Below are 15,732 nucleotides of genomic sequence, written 5' to 3'. Positions count from 1 at the left end.
TCCTCTGGTCTAGTGAGGGGAAAGAGCTTTAAGTGAAGCAGTATTTATTTTCCTTGCTCATTTCTCCGTGAAAGAGTAACTAGATAAAAATTAGTTATGTCGTCCCTGATTAAGAAAGTGATCAGCACAGCGAAAGCACCAGCTGCAATCGGACCTTACAGGTAACGGCACGTGTAAGAATGGGCTTGTGTACGTACAATAGGGGCGGCTAGAGCTGAAAGGGACTTTAGAGGTCATCTAACCATTTTACAGGTGAGAAAACTGAGACCCAGAGAGGGGATGTTACAACGCTGCTTAATGGCACAGTCGGGGTTGGAATACAAGTCTTTTGTTGACCAGCATAATCCTGTTTGTGGCCACAAATACAAAATACGATTTTAAACTTGCTAAGTGATTGTTGTTTTTAGCGATGTTAAGAGAAGGCATAGTCAGTTTCTGGAAACCTTGACTAAAGTAATGGATTCTGTATGTCGTTTGTGTACCTTGCACGCTGAACAATAAGAGATAAAAGGTACCACCCTCGTGATTCTCCAGCATTTACACACGTGAAAACTGAAGTCCAGAAATAAACCAATTTGCCTAAAGGAATACAGTAAATGAGTGTAGGAACCAGAACTCCAGGCTGGACATTCCAACTTCAAGGCACCTCCCAAACATTAACCGGTTTTCCCTCCTGTATCTTAGTTCTTAATCTTTTTTTTTTTTTTTTTTTTTTTTTGGTCAGGGCCTTTTGGGGAGTCTGCTGAAAACAATGGACTCCTCAGAAATATGCATATGTGTACATATATATTTCATGACACATATACACACATATATATATTTAAAATAAGTGAAAGAAATGCTAAATTTTTATTAGAGTTTAATGGGGGAAAAAGTATTCTTTTCATTCCCATCCAGCTTTACAGAAATTTATCCAGAGCCAGAACCCCTGTTTGCCTGGGCTTTTTCCAAGTCCTAACCAGATTGGTGCTATGGAAACTGAGCAGGCCATCTTGGTAAAACTACTGCAGGAGAAGCAAGGCTGCAAGTTTGAGGAAATTAGTCAATCCAGTAGAAAAATAAAAATGTTTTGTTTTTACAAGAAGAATGAAAGAAACTATACTTTAAACAATTATTAGCCTGCTGTTCAGCATGAGGGACTGTGCTAGGCACCTTAAGAGAATTTTCCTAAAATGTGTAGACGTGTCTCCCCCACTTAGAGCTCTTTTATCCATAATTGTAGTAATAAATGAAGTATTGCAATTATTGATCTCATCATGAGAAGGGTTGGCCACAAGGTACTGAATTTTCAGACAGTCACTGCAGTTCATGAAACCTACTAAGGTGTTAAGGCAGGGTTGATCTTCAATAATAGAAAGAGTATCCATACTGCTAGTAATGAATCTTTTGATGTATACACATGAGTATACATAAATAAAGCTAGCATTTATATAATGCGTTACCTGGGAGTTACAGTGACTCAATAATTAAGAGCATTGGGCTTAGAATAAGGAAGACCTAAGTTCAAATTTGGCATCAGACATAGCCTATCTGTGTGACTGTGGATAACCCCTGTTTGCCTAGGACAGTGATTGGCAAACTTTTTAAAGAGGGGGCCAAAGGAAAAGAAATGCTCATCTGTCAGGCAACTCTTTCGAAGTTTCATTGTATTGTATCCTATTCATTGTATTCGTCAGATTAGGAATAATGTCACACAGCCGGATAGAACATATCTGGGAGCCACATCTGGCCCACCAGCCATAGTTTGTCCATCACTGCCCTAGGAGGTGGCTCAGTAGATAAAGTTCTGGACCTGGAATCAGAAAGACCTGAGTTCAAATTCAGCCTCAGCTACTTCCTAGCTTTGTGACTATGAGCAAGTCACTTAATCTCTGACTGCATGCTAAAAGGATCCACCAAAGAAGGAAATGGTAAACTACTCCAGTATCCTTACTAAGAAAACCAATAGTCCATGGGATCACAGAGTCAAACATGGCTGAATAACAACAATTTACACATGATTTCATTTACTATAAATCACTTTAACTATTAACATAGTCATCAGGCTACTCCAGCCAGTCCTTGTTTATTGAATTTTTTTTAACAGTATACTTCAAAAGTCAGAACAAATTGTCAAGTCACTATATGGAATCCTGGGCAGGGTTCACCTGTCCCTCATGCCTGCCTTTAATTGCATCTCATGTTTACCATATTGTATTTGAAACTTGGTCTAATTGTAAGCTTGGCCAGAGAATCTGGCTTTAGGATATGGCTCAGAATGTTGATATATTGCATAAAAGACAAATAATTCAAAAGCACCAATATGCAGTGACCAAGAAGTAACAATTTATACCAGTGATTACAGATTCAGTCAACTGCTAAGGCTTTGATTCACTTCTGAGCCATATAAGGTTACTTGTTGGAGGCAATCATTAACCAATTTCCAAGTTTCTTTGTTTCACTGTTACATTATTTCTTTCCACCACGATCTAGGGCTGAGCTTAGAATCAGAAACACCCAAGTGCAGATATTTTCAGAAACATTTATTTACCAGCTATATGACTCTGGGCAAGTTACTGAACTTAGCCTAAGTTTTATGATCCCTAAGCCTCCTTAAGAAGTCCATTTGCCACCTTGACACACACACACACACACACACACACACACACAAATCTGCTGTTTACACTGTATGCATCTTGTATGTGCATAATTTTCTGTATGTTGGGTCTCCTATTTTTGTTGTTTTCCTTTTGTATTCACTTGTACATGTACATGGCATCTAGTAATAATTACTTAATCAGAGCTTGAATAACAGACTATATATCTATATATATAACAGAATGTATATATATATACATATATATATATAAAACAGAATATACATCTAGGTCAGGTAAAAGTATGCATGTGTTTCTGTATTAATATATATAAAGTGTATTAGGTGTGCACTTAAACTATCAGCTTCTAGATAAATATTATTAAGATTGGAGCATGGGGTCTTCATAAAACACCAGGCACTGAGAAACCCCTCAAACCACTATAACCACACAGGTCTCCTCTCAGTTCCTTAGAAATACCTGCGGCTGGTTGTCTTTTGAAAGTACGTTCACTAAAAAGTCTCCTCACTTGTCCCTTCCATACAAATGAAAAACAAAAATGGGGGCAGAATGATGCTATTGTACTAAGATGAATTGCTCCAAAAATGGAATTGGTAGTTTAACAATCAGTACCTCAGTCAACAAGCATTCTAGGCCTGTTGTGTGCCAGACACTTGCTAGGTGCTTAACATGACATTCAACCAACACTTTTAAAGGAGTCTTACAAATCCCAGGGATTTTTTGGTTAATTCTAATGAGGTAGGCAGGGCAAATGTTTTCCCCATTTTTCAAATGTAGTGTAGTGTAAGTGATTTGACCACGGTCATCAAGTAAATCAGTGGTAGAGGAAGAGCGAGAAGTCTCCAAAATCTCCTTTCCAGGGCTTTGAAACTCTCCTACTGCCTCCAAGAGGGCTGAGCTTCCATGCTGCTGAAATTTTATATTATGGCCCAATATCACTTGTGTCGTTTTTTATATCTCACTGTCAGCAAATATTTTGTTATTTTCATTGAATCCTTGGAAGGATAAATAAAGATCTTTCTCTTTCTATTGGAAGAGGAATTTGGGGTTTTGAAGTAGTCTGTTAGAGTTAACATAACTAACTCGATTTTGTCCTCTATTTGCCATTTCTTGCCCTGTTATGTATGCCTCAGCAGGCTGTCTCCATCAGTATCTCCCTTCCACCTAATCACTGTATAGCTACAGAAGAGGACTCTGGGGACTTAAAGAGTTTAAGAAAGTGTCCCCTTTTCTTTATCTGATAAAGCACCTAGTGTTTCCTATAATAAACTAGTCAGTGCTTACTAACCCCTTAAGGAGGTCTTAATCTCTTTCAGTCTAGTTGAATGACTTGTGGCCACAAAAACACTTATTTCCCTTTGTAACAAGTAGTAAGCATTCACTTTTGTTGTAGAATATCTTTCCAGTGTCACTCTGATTGACCTACTCTGTAAAAAGCACACCTCCTCTTTGCCTGATTAATGAATGATAAACTGGGCTAAATATTATTCAAGCTAAGTGGCACAGTGAGAGTACCTAGCCTAGGGACAGAAGGATCTGAGTTCAAATTTGATCTCAAAGTCACTTTGTGCCTCTGGATAAATCACTTAACACTGTTTGCCTCAGTTTCCTCTTCTGCAAAATGAAGTGAAGGAAATGGCAAACTACTCTAGTATCTTTGCCAAGAAAACCCCAAATGGGATAAAGAAGATTTGGACATCAACAAAACAGAAATTTTATTCATTGTACAATTGTAATTTGTTGTACATTTATCAAAATCAGTAAGTCCATTCCCTAAATGTCTGCCTAATGGGATTTAACCAAATATATTTACATTGATGAGATCTACTATGTGATCTAATTCTCATCGTTGCCTGGAACAGAGTAGACATTTCATAAATGCTTGTTTATTGGATTATTGCTTCATAGTTTGAAGTTTAATCTTCTGACATGACTTAATTACCATTCTACCATGATGTATAAATTATTAATGTAATTCTCAGTTTATTTTCATTATCCTGTAGAGTTTCTTGTCCAGTGCTTTGTCTGGTCTAATCATGGGCAGAAATTTTTCCATGAGTGTAGAGGTTTCACCAAAATAGGAAAATTAAAACCTTGAGCTTTCAGCCTTACAAAATTAGTAATAAGCACAAGGATGGCAGACTGATATTTGCAAATATTAGAAAAAGATACTTTAGAAGGAAATCCCTAATGATTTGTTAAGTTTACCAGAAAATGAAATAACAGTTGAAAGAACTCACAGGTTGCTTCCAGTTGGGGAAAAAGAAAATCCAAGGCTACAAACTCCAAAACACATAGTGTTTATATTTAACAATTTGGTTCAAAAACCAGTTCTTCAAACAGTTAGAAAAAAAGACCTTCCAATATAAAGGAAAGGCAATTTAAATAATGCAAGACTATCACCAGAAAACACAGGAGAGCACAGAATAATGTGTTTCAAAGAGCAATGGATCTCAGGATGTAACCCAAGATACTGCTGAACTTAACTATGAATGGGAAAAAAAGATGAATATGCAATAATATTGGCTCATTTAAAACATCCTTAGGGGGGAAAAAACAGAACTGGAGAGATAATTTACTTCTCAAATACCCAAAATATCAGAAATATAGAAGTGAATAAAGGCAATAATAGCAACTGAGCGACAGCTGTCTTCTTTCTAAATATACAAAAGGGAAAGACCAAAGTTGACCTACCAGATCCTCCAAAGACTTGTTTACATTCAGTTACAGAATATTCCTTAAAGAAATAAAAACAACTTAAATAGTAGGAGGAATATCCAATGCTCAAAACTAGGCTGTGCCAACATAATAAAAAAGATGGTACTGGCATAGTTAAATTTTAAAGCCACATAGGATGTGACAAAGTAATAGCAAAATTCATTTGGAAAAACAAAAGCTCCAAAATGGAAATGATGGAAAAAAGTTTGAACAAAGAAGAAATAGCACTTACAAACCTCAAACTATATTTTAAAGTAGCAGTTATCAGGACTGACTAGTATTGGTAAAAAAACAGGTTGTTCAGTGGAACAGACTAGACAAGGAAGAATCAGAAACAATAGAACTCAACAAACTAGTGTTTGAGAAAGTGGAAAATATAAATAACCTAGGAAAAAACTTATCTGATAAAAACTGCTACGAAAACTAGAAAGCAGTCTGACAGAAATTATATTTAGATCAGTTCCCTATACCAAATTCTACAATACGTTTTAAGTGGATAGATGGCCTTATTATTAAAAATCATATGAAAAAATCAAAAGCAAAACAGATCATATACCTCTCGTAGCAATGGGCAGGCAATCTATTTAACCAAACAAAGCATAGAGGCAATTACAAAAGTTAAAATAGATAACTTTGATTACATGAAACTGAAAAACTGCACATCCTAAAGTAATGCAAACTAGGATAAGAAAGGAAGTGATCAAATGGGAAAAAAAGTCTTTCATCACATTTCTCTAAGAAAGGTTTGGTAAAAAAAAGTCTTTCATCACATTTCTCTAAGAAAGGTTTGGTATGTAAGGTCTATAAGCAACATACACACATATAATTAATAGTCATTTCCTAATAGACATGTGGTCAAAGGATATGAACAAACAGTTCTCCAAAGAATTGCAAAACATTCACAACCACATGAAGTAATTCTCCAAATCACTAGAAACAAGAAAAATGCAAATTAAAACAACCCTGAGGTTTCACTTCATACCTGCAAATTGGCAAAAATAACAAAAAATGGCAATATTGGCATTCATTATTCATGGCGATTGTTGATGGAGCTATGAAATAGTACAAGTATTTTGGAAAGAAATTGGAAGTTACACAAATAAATTGACCAAAATGTCCATACTATTTAAGCCAAAAATTCTATTACTGCCTTTGTACCCTCAAGAAAGCCATTGATAAGAGGAAAGTCCCTATATACATCAAAATATTTATAGCAGCACTTTTTATAATATCTAATTGAAAACAAAGTAGATGCCAGTCATTTCAGGAATGGTTAAATAAATTGTGGTATATGAACATAATGGAATGTTACTGTGCTATAAGAAATGATGTGTGTGATGAATATAGACAAGGATGGAAAGATCTATATTAATTGATGCAGAATGAAATAAGCAAAACCAAGAAAATAATATATATATAACTACCACAACGATTGTAAATGAAATCAACTACAAACCAAAAAATAAAAAGTGAAAGTAACCAAATTATAAAGATCATGCAGGAATCAAAGAAAGATGAGAAGATACCCCAATCCATCCTGCTTCCTGGAAAGTTTTGGTTTTTGTTTGTTTTTTATCTTTTCAAAGTATCAAGCAGTTGTGCTAATTTCCCCCCCCTCATCCCCCCACAAAAAAATTACTATTTTCTCTAGGAGATGACTCTCTGGGAGAAAAGGAGATAACTTTGAATAACAATGATGACAGGAGACAACAACAAAAATGTATTTTTTAAAAGAACCATTTGGGGAAAAAAAATCTGTTTAATTTATATTTGTATTCTGGTTGTGTTGTGACCCAGCTCAGGACTGTCTGTCCAGAAAAAAAGCCAAAATGTGCCAAATGAACATTTTGGCCTTGGCAATAGAATGGAGAGGGTGTTGTCACCAATTAACCAATCAGCACTTTTCAGAAAATCTGTGTGACAAACCCTCTTGATTATAACCTCTCACTATTATTGCATTCATATTATCAATTTCTAACATTGCCTAGATGATGTTTAAGCTTTTAAAATTATTAACAGATCGTGCTTTAGAAATGTTCTTAATATTAGAGGTCTTTTGAGCTGGAAGATAGGATATGCCTCTCTGGTTGGTCAAGTATAGTCTTTGGTCTAGAACTAATTCATCCAGTACCCCACTAATTCATTCATAGAGCCCTTGTAATCAAGAAGTGTCAAATGTCTGAAAATTTTTCCTAACAAAAAGACCAAGATAAGACCTTTGAAATAATCTTGCTCAATTTTTCATTTTGCAGCTAAGAAAATTGAAGCCCAAAGAAATGAAATTTTTACTTTTACAATTGCCACATTCATAGCAGAGCCAAGATTTCAATACAAGTGTTCTCTAACGCTAAATTTATTGTTCTTTCCATTAAGCCAGTGTGTCAAAAACGCTTCTTAAAATAAATTATAGAGGAGGAAAATATGTCTGGCTAAATTATATTTAAGGAAAGATTTAATTATTCTTTTATATAGAGTTTAGGGCATGTGACGGAAATTTGGTAAATATTAGCTCTTGCTGATGGTGTTCCACCTTAGAGAAGTTTACAAATTAACAGGTTAACAGTTATCTATTTGTGGGCCAAGTAAGTCATGCAGAGATGGCCATTTATTTTAATTTTTATTTTTTGAATTGAAAATTTGTATTTAATTAAGAATATTTTTCCACGATTACATGATTCATATTCTTTTCCTGCCTCCTAATCCTCCCCCCCCTTAGTCAACACACTGTTCCACTGGGTTTTACATGTATCATGATCAAGACCTATTTCCGTATTATTGATATTTGCACTAGAGTGATTGTTTAGCGTCTGTAATCCCAGTCATATCCCCATCAACCCATGTGTTCAAGCAGTTGTTGCTCTTCTGTTTCTACAGAGATGGCCATTTTTTAAATAAACAGGTTTTATGACTTCTCTCTTTCCAGACTTCCTAAGTACTAGTTAATCTCACTAATTCTAGTTCTCAAGAGCCTATGCTGTAAACCATACATGACATTTACTAGAGATTCTTTTACTCATAACAAAATTAGAGGGGAAAAATAAAAATATTCTTTAAAAAATCAACTTTAAACTAATTCATAGGTCTATTAAAGTGCTTACTTCTCTGATTTCAGAAACAGATGCAAGATATCAGGATTTTCTCTTCTTAGTTAGCAATGTAAGTGACCGACAAATTTATCTCAAATGTAGGATTCCTTTAAATGCTTATAACTGTTCAGTCAATACTAGCATAGTTTGCTCTTTTTACTTATAGATTTTTCATTAAAAAGCACAAAAATGGAACATTCTCTTATTAATTAAAAGTTCATTGACCAAAACACTTGTTTTTTAATCTTTGTTCTAACTAGTTATAAATAACAATTTGTCTTCAACGAGTTTTTTTTTTTTTTAAATTTTTTTTTTTTTTAACCCTTGTACTTCGGTGTATTGTCTCATAGGTGGAAGATTGGTAAGGGTGGGCAATGGGGGTCAAGTGACTTGCCCAGGGTCACACAGCTGGGAAGTGGCTGAGGCCGGGTTTGAACCTAGGACCTCCTGTCTCTAGGCCTGACTCTCACTCCACTGAGCTACCCAGCTGCCCCCTTCAACAAGTTTTGGGGGAAAAAACAATAATTCATTAATATAATGAATACCCACTCCCACAAAAAAATACTTCTGTGTGGTAAAAACTATATATTTACTTAATAAACTTTTAGAATTTAATTTAAAACATAATAATTGCTCCTTTTCATTAACAGTCAAGCAGTGCTGGTAGACAAAACTATGTACATCTCCGGACAGATAGGCTTGGATCCTTCAAGTGGACAGCTAGTGTCAGGAGGTGTGACAGAGGAGGCCAAACAGGTAAGATACTTTTGATACTGGATTTTTCTTTTCTTTTTAAATATTGAGCAGTTCAAAATCAGGCTAAGTGATAAATCTCACGTGTTTTAGAAATATTCTCAGCTAATATTGGTTTCTTCCACTAAAGTCTGTTCTTTGTGCCAGGAAAGTAATGCTGAGTCCTCAATGCCAAATCAGAAGAGCTCAAGCTGGGGCACGTCATAAGAGGCTGGATAGGCTCTGAGTGATGAACTGGATGTCTATCCCAAAACTAACCTTTATAGAGTCATAGCAGTGTATCATCAAAGAAATGACTTTAAGCCTAGTGAAAATTTACAGAGTATATCAAAAAATCTTTACAATGAGAGAGTAGTTCAGTACAAGACTCTAAAAAGGAGTTAAGGCACCTAAGAAGATATAATAGGATGTTGCTTCTCATTGGTTTGCAGTAAACAATTAAACAGGATGCCAGTAACTTATTTGCAAAAAGCTCAGCTGGAAAGAATCTGAAGTTCAGTCTAAACATTTCTGTCACATAAAGCCCTTGAATGGCAAGATAGTAAAAGATGATGGATTTAAGTTAATGATAACTTTCTGGTATCAATGCCTTAAGCCTTTTTGCTTTATATTATAGGCACTTAAAAACATGGGGGAAATTCTGAAAGCTGCAGGCTGTGATTACACTCATGGTGAGTTAACTGATACTATTTTTACTAAGTGTTAGAAGAATGAATAGACTTGCAGATCCAGAGCAGAAAACCAGGAATTACAGGATGGCAGAATAACTTTTGAAAGATCCAATTTTAAACTTTACTGAATTACAGTCAGCCTTCCTGGGGTTTTAGCCCACCTTGGTATTGATCTAACAGACCTTTGTTTATAGCTCAAGGATTTTACTTCCTTTATTCTAAAGCATCATTGAGTCTAAATACTGAATCTCAGAAACTAGAGGAATACTCTGAACTTTCTTGATTCCTTGGATTCAGAGTTTTGTTGTACCACTTAATCTTTAGTTGGATTTTCCTGTTTTTTCTGCTTCGTTTAAAAATATATTCCTTCTTTCTATTCCAAATATCAACTCTGGATGACAAGAGTATGGTTTTTAGAATTTTTTTACAAGAGAATATACAAATTTAACATTAAAACACCAGGGAAAGTAATCAAAATAGTGTATTAATAACACCTAGTCTCAGGCTAGATATTATGTAAGTTTTCTAAGCTATTCTCTCTAGCTATAGTTTCCCAAGGCAATGATCCTCTACCATACTGTCCCCTTTCCTGGGAGCCTCCTCCTTCCAAGCTGACTTAAAGTAATCAAACTTATTGGTTCATTCTTCAATTCTCAGCTCAGATAATCAGAAAACCTCCTGATTTAATAATGGTTTCATAGTCTTAATTAATCATGTACCCTTCTGTGACCACAAATTAATATATTCATGGGCGGACACCTGAGGAGAATTGGAAACTGAGGGAAAATGGGTGAGGGGGGAGGGGACAGAAAGAGAGAGAGAGAGAGAGAGAGAGAGAACGAACATAACAAAGGAACAGACTCAGAGAGGTGGGATGCAGCAAGTGTGCTGCTTTGGTGGTAGTAAAGAGAGAGTGGGCTGCGCATATACCCAAACTTTTATTGGAGAATCAAGGAATGTGGAATGGGAGGTAACTAATGAACATGTGACACGGTATGGGATTTAACATTGGCTCAATGGACAACCACGTGATCAAAGAGGAGGAGTCTAATCAAACATGTGACCTGGTAAGGAATGTGGTCTGTTAAGGTAGGAGCTAGGACCCTGCGGCAGCCAACGCCCTTCCCAGGAATTCTCCCAACCATTTGGTTTGGAGAGTGGTCAAAATTAACAGAGTACCAATTACATGCAATGATCAAGAAATACTATGACCATGAGTCTGGTACCCGAGCACATAGGTTACAATATCCATACATCAATAATACTTTCAAAATTAGAATAGATCTGGTATGCCACAAATCACTATTTAACTACCATTCCCTCTTACCTAGAAACAAGGAAATAAAATAAAGGCAATGATCTGTTTCTTATAAAAATTTAATACAGTACTACTTTGAAAGCATACAATAATAAACTCATGTGCTAAAAGGATCTTCTGATCATTAGAGAGATTAAAAAAAAAAATAGGCTGCCTCACAGGTTGGTGAGTAGCTTCTCACTTAAGGTTTTCTTTTTTCTTTTTTTAAAACCCTCACCTTCTATCTTAGAATCAATACCAAGAACTAGTTCCAAGGCAGAAGAGCAATAAAGGCACTTGGGGCAATAGGGGTTAAGTGACTGGTCCAGGGTCACACATCTAAGTAGTGCCTGAGGCCAGATTTAAAACCAGGACTCCCTGTCTTCAGACATGGCTCTCTATCTACCGAGTCATCCAGCTGCCCCTCACTTGAGATTTTCAACCAGATGCTATCATTGGACCTTTTTCTTTGAGTTGATCTAGCAGTCAATGTAAAATCATTTTTCTCTCCATATAAAGTAATATAAAAAAGTAATGTTACTTTTTAAATTATACTCTATTCACATTTTACGTAAGCATAAAATCCTATTCTTTTTCCAAAATAAATTTGGGGTCTAATGAAGTCTCACATAATGACCAATATGTTTTCTAGTGGTAAAGACAACTGTTTTGCTGGCTGACATCAATGACTTCAATGCTGTTAATGAAGTCTACAAGCAGTGTAAGTAACTTGTTTGTTTCTCTTTTGTGTGCAGTATAGTCATGGATCATCTTCAATTATTAAAATGTATTAAATAATATGTATTTAAAAGATGATAAGTGGTTTCCCAAAGAATGAATGGTATTTTCAGGGTTCAAGAGCAGAATTTCAAAGTTGAGCATTTTGGAGGTGATGTGGGTCCATGAGTCATTTCCATGCTCATTTGTAGCTTAAAAGTAAAGTAGAGGAGGAAGGCATTGGAGCTAGCATTGCAGAAACCAATCAGGGTGTTTATAAGTTTTATACTTCGTTACAGTTACTCCAATGCAGGTCTTATCTCCTCTAATTAAACTGCAAGTTCCTTAGGGAAAAGAAAATGCCTAATTAACCATTGTATCCCAGAGTTTACAGCACAGTGTTTTGCACATAGTAGGGACTCCATTTGGGGTGTGGAAGGGAGGGAATGAATATGAAACTCAAAAATTCAGTTTTTCTTTTTTCTTTTTTTTTTTTTTGATACAAAAATCAAAGGTTCAAAAACCACAAGAACATCTTTTATCTTTTTTTTTTCAGGAGGTTGAAACATTTAGAGTAGAAAGGTATTGAGTCACAGTAATCATTATACAAAGTATTTTTTTAAAATATTTTTAAAAGTATTTTTAAAAAAGCAGTCTTACTTTTTCCTGTGATTGTACTTAAATAAGATTCTTGATATTTAATTGATATATTTTAAAAATGTGTCTTGAAGATGTTTTCTATACATTTTTAAAATCTTTTAAATTCAGATTTCAAGAGTAATTTTCCAGCCAGAGCTGCTTACCAGGTTGCTGCTTTGCCCAAAGTAAGTTATTTTAACATGACACATCATTTTAGATATTAATTTCTATGATATAGTATGGATATTCAACTAGCATTACTGGATATTTTTTAAAGCGATTTATTTGAAGGCATTATGTAGTTGAAGATATACAACACACATGGAGAAAGAAAGAAGAACTAGACTTGGTTTCATTGGTATAGGGAACTCTTGTGTGAGGAAAATCCCTTTACCAATGCATTTCAGCATCTTAGAGAATTGTTGTGTCATCTGAATATTCCCATTAATTAGGAAGATAATCTCTAAACCAAAGTATGGTTCAGAAATCCCTGGGAGTCTTCAAAAGCCTTGCTTTCATGAGATCAAAATTAAGACATTTTCATTTTAAGTATGTTAAATATCAATAGATAAAACCACCCAAAAAAAGTTCCTGAGTTTGACAGATGGCACTGTTCTCAATTTTTAAGACTGTAAAGGGGTTTATAAACCAAAAAGATTAAGAACTGCTGCATCTCACTCCCATTTTTATGTGAATGTTAATACCTATCCCAGTGTGGTTGTGAAGATCAAATGAGATATTTTGATACTTCAAAGAGTTATTTTCATTTTAATAAGGTATCTCAACTAATTAATGACACAGCTGCTACTAGATTTCCTGCTAGATTGAGGTTCAGAATAATCATTTAAACCTAAAACAATAGAAATATGTTTGGATAAGTGTCATAGAAATTTAGTCTATTCCGTTTCCTAAAAGCTTTCATCTTCTTGCATGTCTGATTTTTAGAGTACATCCTTGTCCATATATATTTAGTTGCTCTTTCCTCACCTCAAATCACAATGTTTATTTCCCTACAAGGATGTTCTTCTCACTGAATTTACTTAAAATTCTCTACTGCTTAACATTTGTTTTCTATCCATGGTTTTACTGCTTTCCCTTTTGCCATTATTTAGCATATTAGATGACATTAAGCTTGAGATATGCTGGAATAACATATTTTATTTTTTTGGGAATATGAACTATATTCTTTAGTACACAATCACCTTCATTATTTCATTATTTTTCCCACAGGGAGGACGTGTTGAAATTGAAGCCATAGCAATCTCAGGACTTCCCACAAAATCCTGACTATAAATCATGCCTTCCGTTGTTTTGCCAACTGTATTTGGTTTAGGAATAATGATCAATTTACTTCTAATTCTTGAAATTAATGTCAGATACTATATGCCTTAATAAAATGTGTGAAGACTTTCTAATATAGAAATTACATTTTCTCTAGGAATTAGGGGTTATTTTATGTCTGAAAGGGAAAAATTAACATTTATAGAATTAAATTCTACTAAATTCATGATTTGAGAAATATTTGACTGATGTTCTTATAATTAACTATTTAATTTTATAAGCAAAATTAACTAGAAAAAATAATTTTATACATTTCAATTAGTTGCATGTAATGCCAAGGATTTAAAAGAGGGCAAATCCCTCAAAAAAACATCAACTTTTCAAAAAAGAATTTCCACTGTTATAATTGAAATTCCTGGGTCTATGGCAAAAGTTAATGGAAAGGAAAAAAATTAAAAAGAAAGAAGTTAATGGACCAAAAATTTCTAAATGACAAATTTATTTTTCTAATGGAAATAAAATGAAGACATGTATATTTCTTGTGTTGTAACATTCATTTCAGAAATGTCATTGATATGAAAGTTTCAACCATCGGAATTTTTACATTAGAGGCAATACAGTTACTTCATCATCAGTACTACTTACACATATATTAGTGACACTGTGCCAATAATTTTTAAAAAGCAAGTAACAGCAGTGGTTCTTTCCATACACAATAATATTAAGGATAAAAAAAGACACAAACAAAACAGATCTTGCTCTCAAGGAGCTTACAATCCAGCTGGGGAAGAAAACACATTCATTTATAGCAATATACAAAAGATAAAAGATAATTTGGAGAAAGAAAATGCTAAAATCTGGGAAGAACAGGGAAGATTTCATAAAGGTGGGACTAGGGGAATCGTGGGAATTTAATAGGTTGAAAAAGGGGTGAATTCCAAGTTTGAGGATTTCCAGTACAGTGATACAGAACTAAGACATGTGGGTGTCGTGTGAGGAAAATAGGGAACCACTAGAGCTTATTGAGCAGGGGAGTGACATGAAAAGACCTCTGCTTTCAAAAAACCACCTAATGCTGTAGAAAAATGGAGTGAAATGAGGAGGGAGTTGAGGTAGAATGAATAAGTAAGGGATGCTAGAGCAGCAAGGTAGCCCAGGGGATAGAGTGCCAGGCCTGGGATCTATAAGACTTGAATTCATATCTGGCCTCTGACACTAGCTTTGTGGCCATGGTCAAGTCACTTAACCCTGTTCACCTCAACTTCCTCATTTATAAAATGAGCTAGAGAAGGAAATAGAAAAGCATTCCAGTGTTTTTGCCAAGATGTGGTCACGAAGAGTCAACACAACTGAACAACAAAAAGAGAATGATGAATCAAGGATGAGAGTGAAGTTGTAAACCTGAGTTAACTAAAAATGATGATGGTGGCACTCCCAAGATAAACAGGGAAGTTTGGAATATGTAAGTGTTAAAATTAATGGTTTGGCTAAATATATGAAAATTAAATCTTTTATTTATAAAGTAGAGAAATACAAAAACGGTAGAAAAGACATTAACCTATCTAACTAAATATTGTTCCAGTGCTTGGCTCAGCCAGGACTTGTTTAACCTTCAATCAGAATTAAACTATCTCCAGAAGACAAGAAGGGAAAATCAGATATCCACTCACCCAAGACAATGACTGGAGCTGAAGGTGACTCCTGAGGCCTACTTTCAAGCAGACCTTCTTGAAGCCAACTTCTTGGAGTGACTCTCTTTTTGGAGTTCACTCTCTACTAGCTTCCTTCACCAGACTGCCTGCTTTTATGGTGGTTTCCTGTCCCTGCCCCTTTTCATGGGGGCCAGTCACAGTTTCCAAATTGTCTCAGTTGTCACCTTTGGATTGACACCTTTCTGAGTGTGTGAATTCTTAAGTTTTTGGCTGTTTGAGTTTGGGGAAAAAGGTGGAGCTCTTTAAGTATCTTGCTGGCTT

At 35.0% G+C, this 15,732-nt stretch overlaps 1 protein-coding gene across 1 annotated transcript; it reads left to right on the top strand.

The window, feature by feature from the left end:
- Positions 1-8: 8 nt before the first annotated feature.
- On the top strand, positions 9-14,292 carry LOC123240877 (2-iminobutanoate/2-iminopropanoate deaminase). The gene is made up of 6 exons (XM_044668593.1): positions 9-161; positions 9,052-9,157; positions 9,771-9,825; positions 11,775-11,843; positions 12,608-12,663; positions 13,709-14,292. Exons 1-6 carry the CDS (start codon positions 97-99, stop codon positions 13,763-13,765), a joined length of 408 nt encoding a protein of 135 aa, XP_044524528.1. The 5' UTR covers positions 9-96; the 3' UTR covers positions 13,766-14,292.
- The last annotated feature ends 1,440 nt before the right edge of the window (positions 14,293-15,732 follow it).

The sequence above is a fragment of the Gracilinanus agilis genome, chromosome 1 (assembly GCF_016433145.1).
Source record: "Gracilinanus agilis isolate LMUSP501 chromosome 1, AgileGrace, whole genome shotgun sequence".
In the NCBI taxonomy this organism is placed as follows: Eukaryota; Metazoa; Chordata; class Mammalia; order Didelphimorphia; family Didelphidae; genus Gracilinanus; species Gracilinanus agilis.
Note: the sequence above shows the minus strand (reverse complement) of the source record. Positions and strands in the feature narration are given on the sequence as shown.

Bases quoted from the DNA above. Each gene is read 5' to 3' on its own strand.
- LOC123240877 (XM_044668593.1), top strand. From the start codon at position 97: ATGTCGTCCCTGATTAAGAAAGTGATCAGCACAGCGAAAGCACCAGCT. The intron at 9,158-9,770 runs GTAAGATACTTT...TTTATATTATAG, and splicing joins TGACAGAGGAGGCCAAACAG to GCACTTAAAAACATGGGGGA. The intron at 12,664-13,708 runs GTAAGTTATTTT...TTTTTCCCACAG, and splicing joins AGGTTGCTGCTTTGCCCAAA to GGAGGACGTGTTGAAATTGA.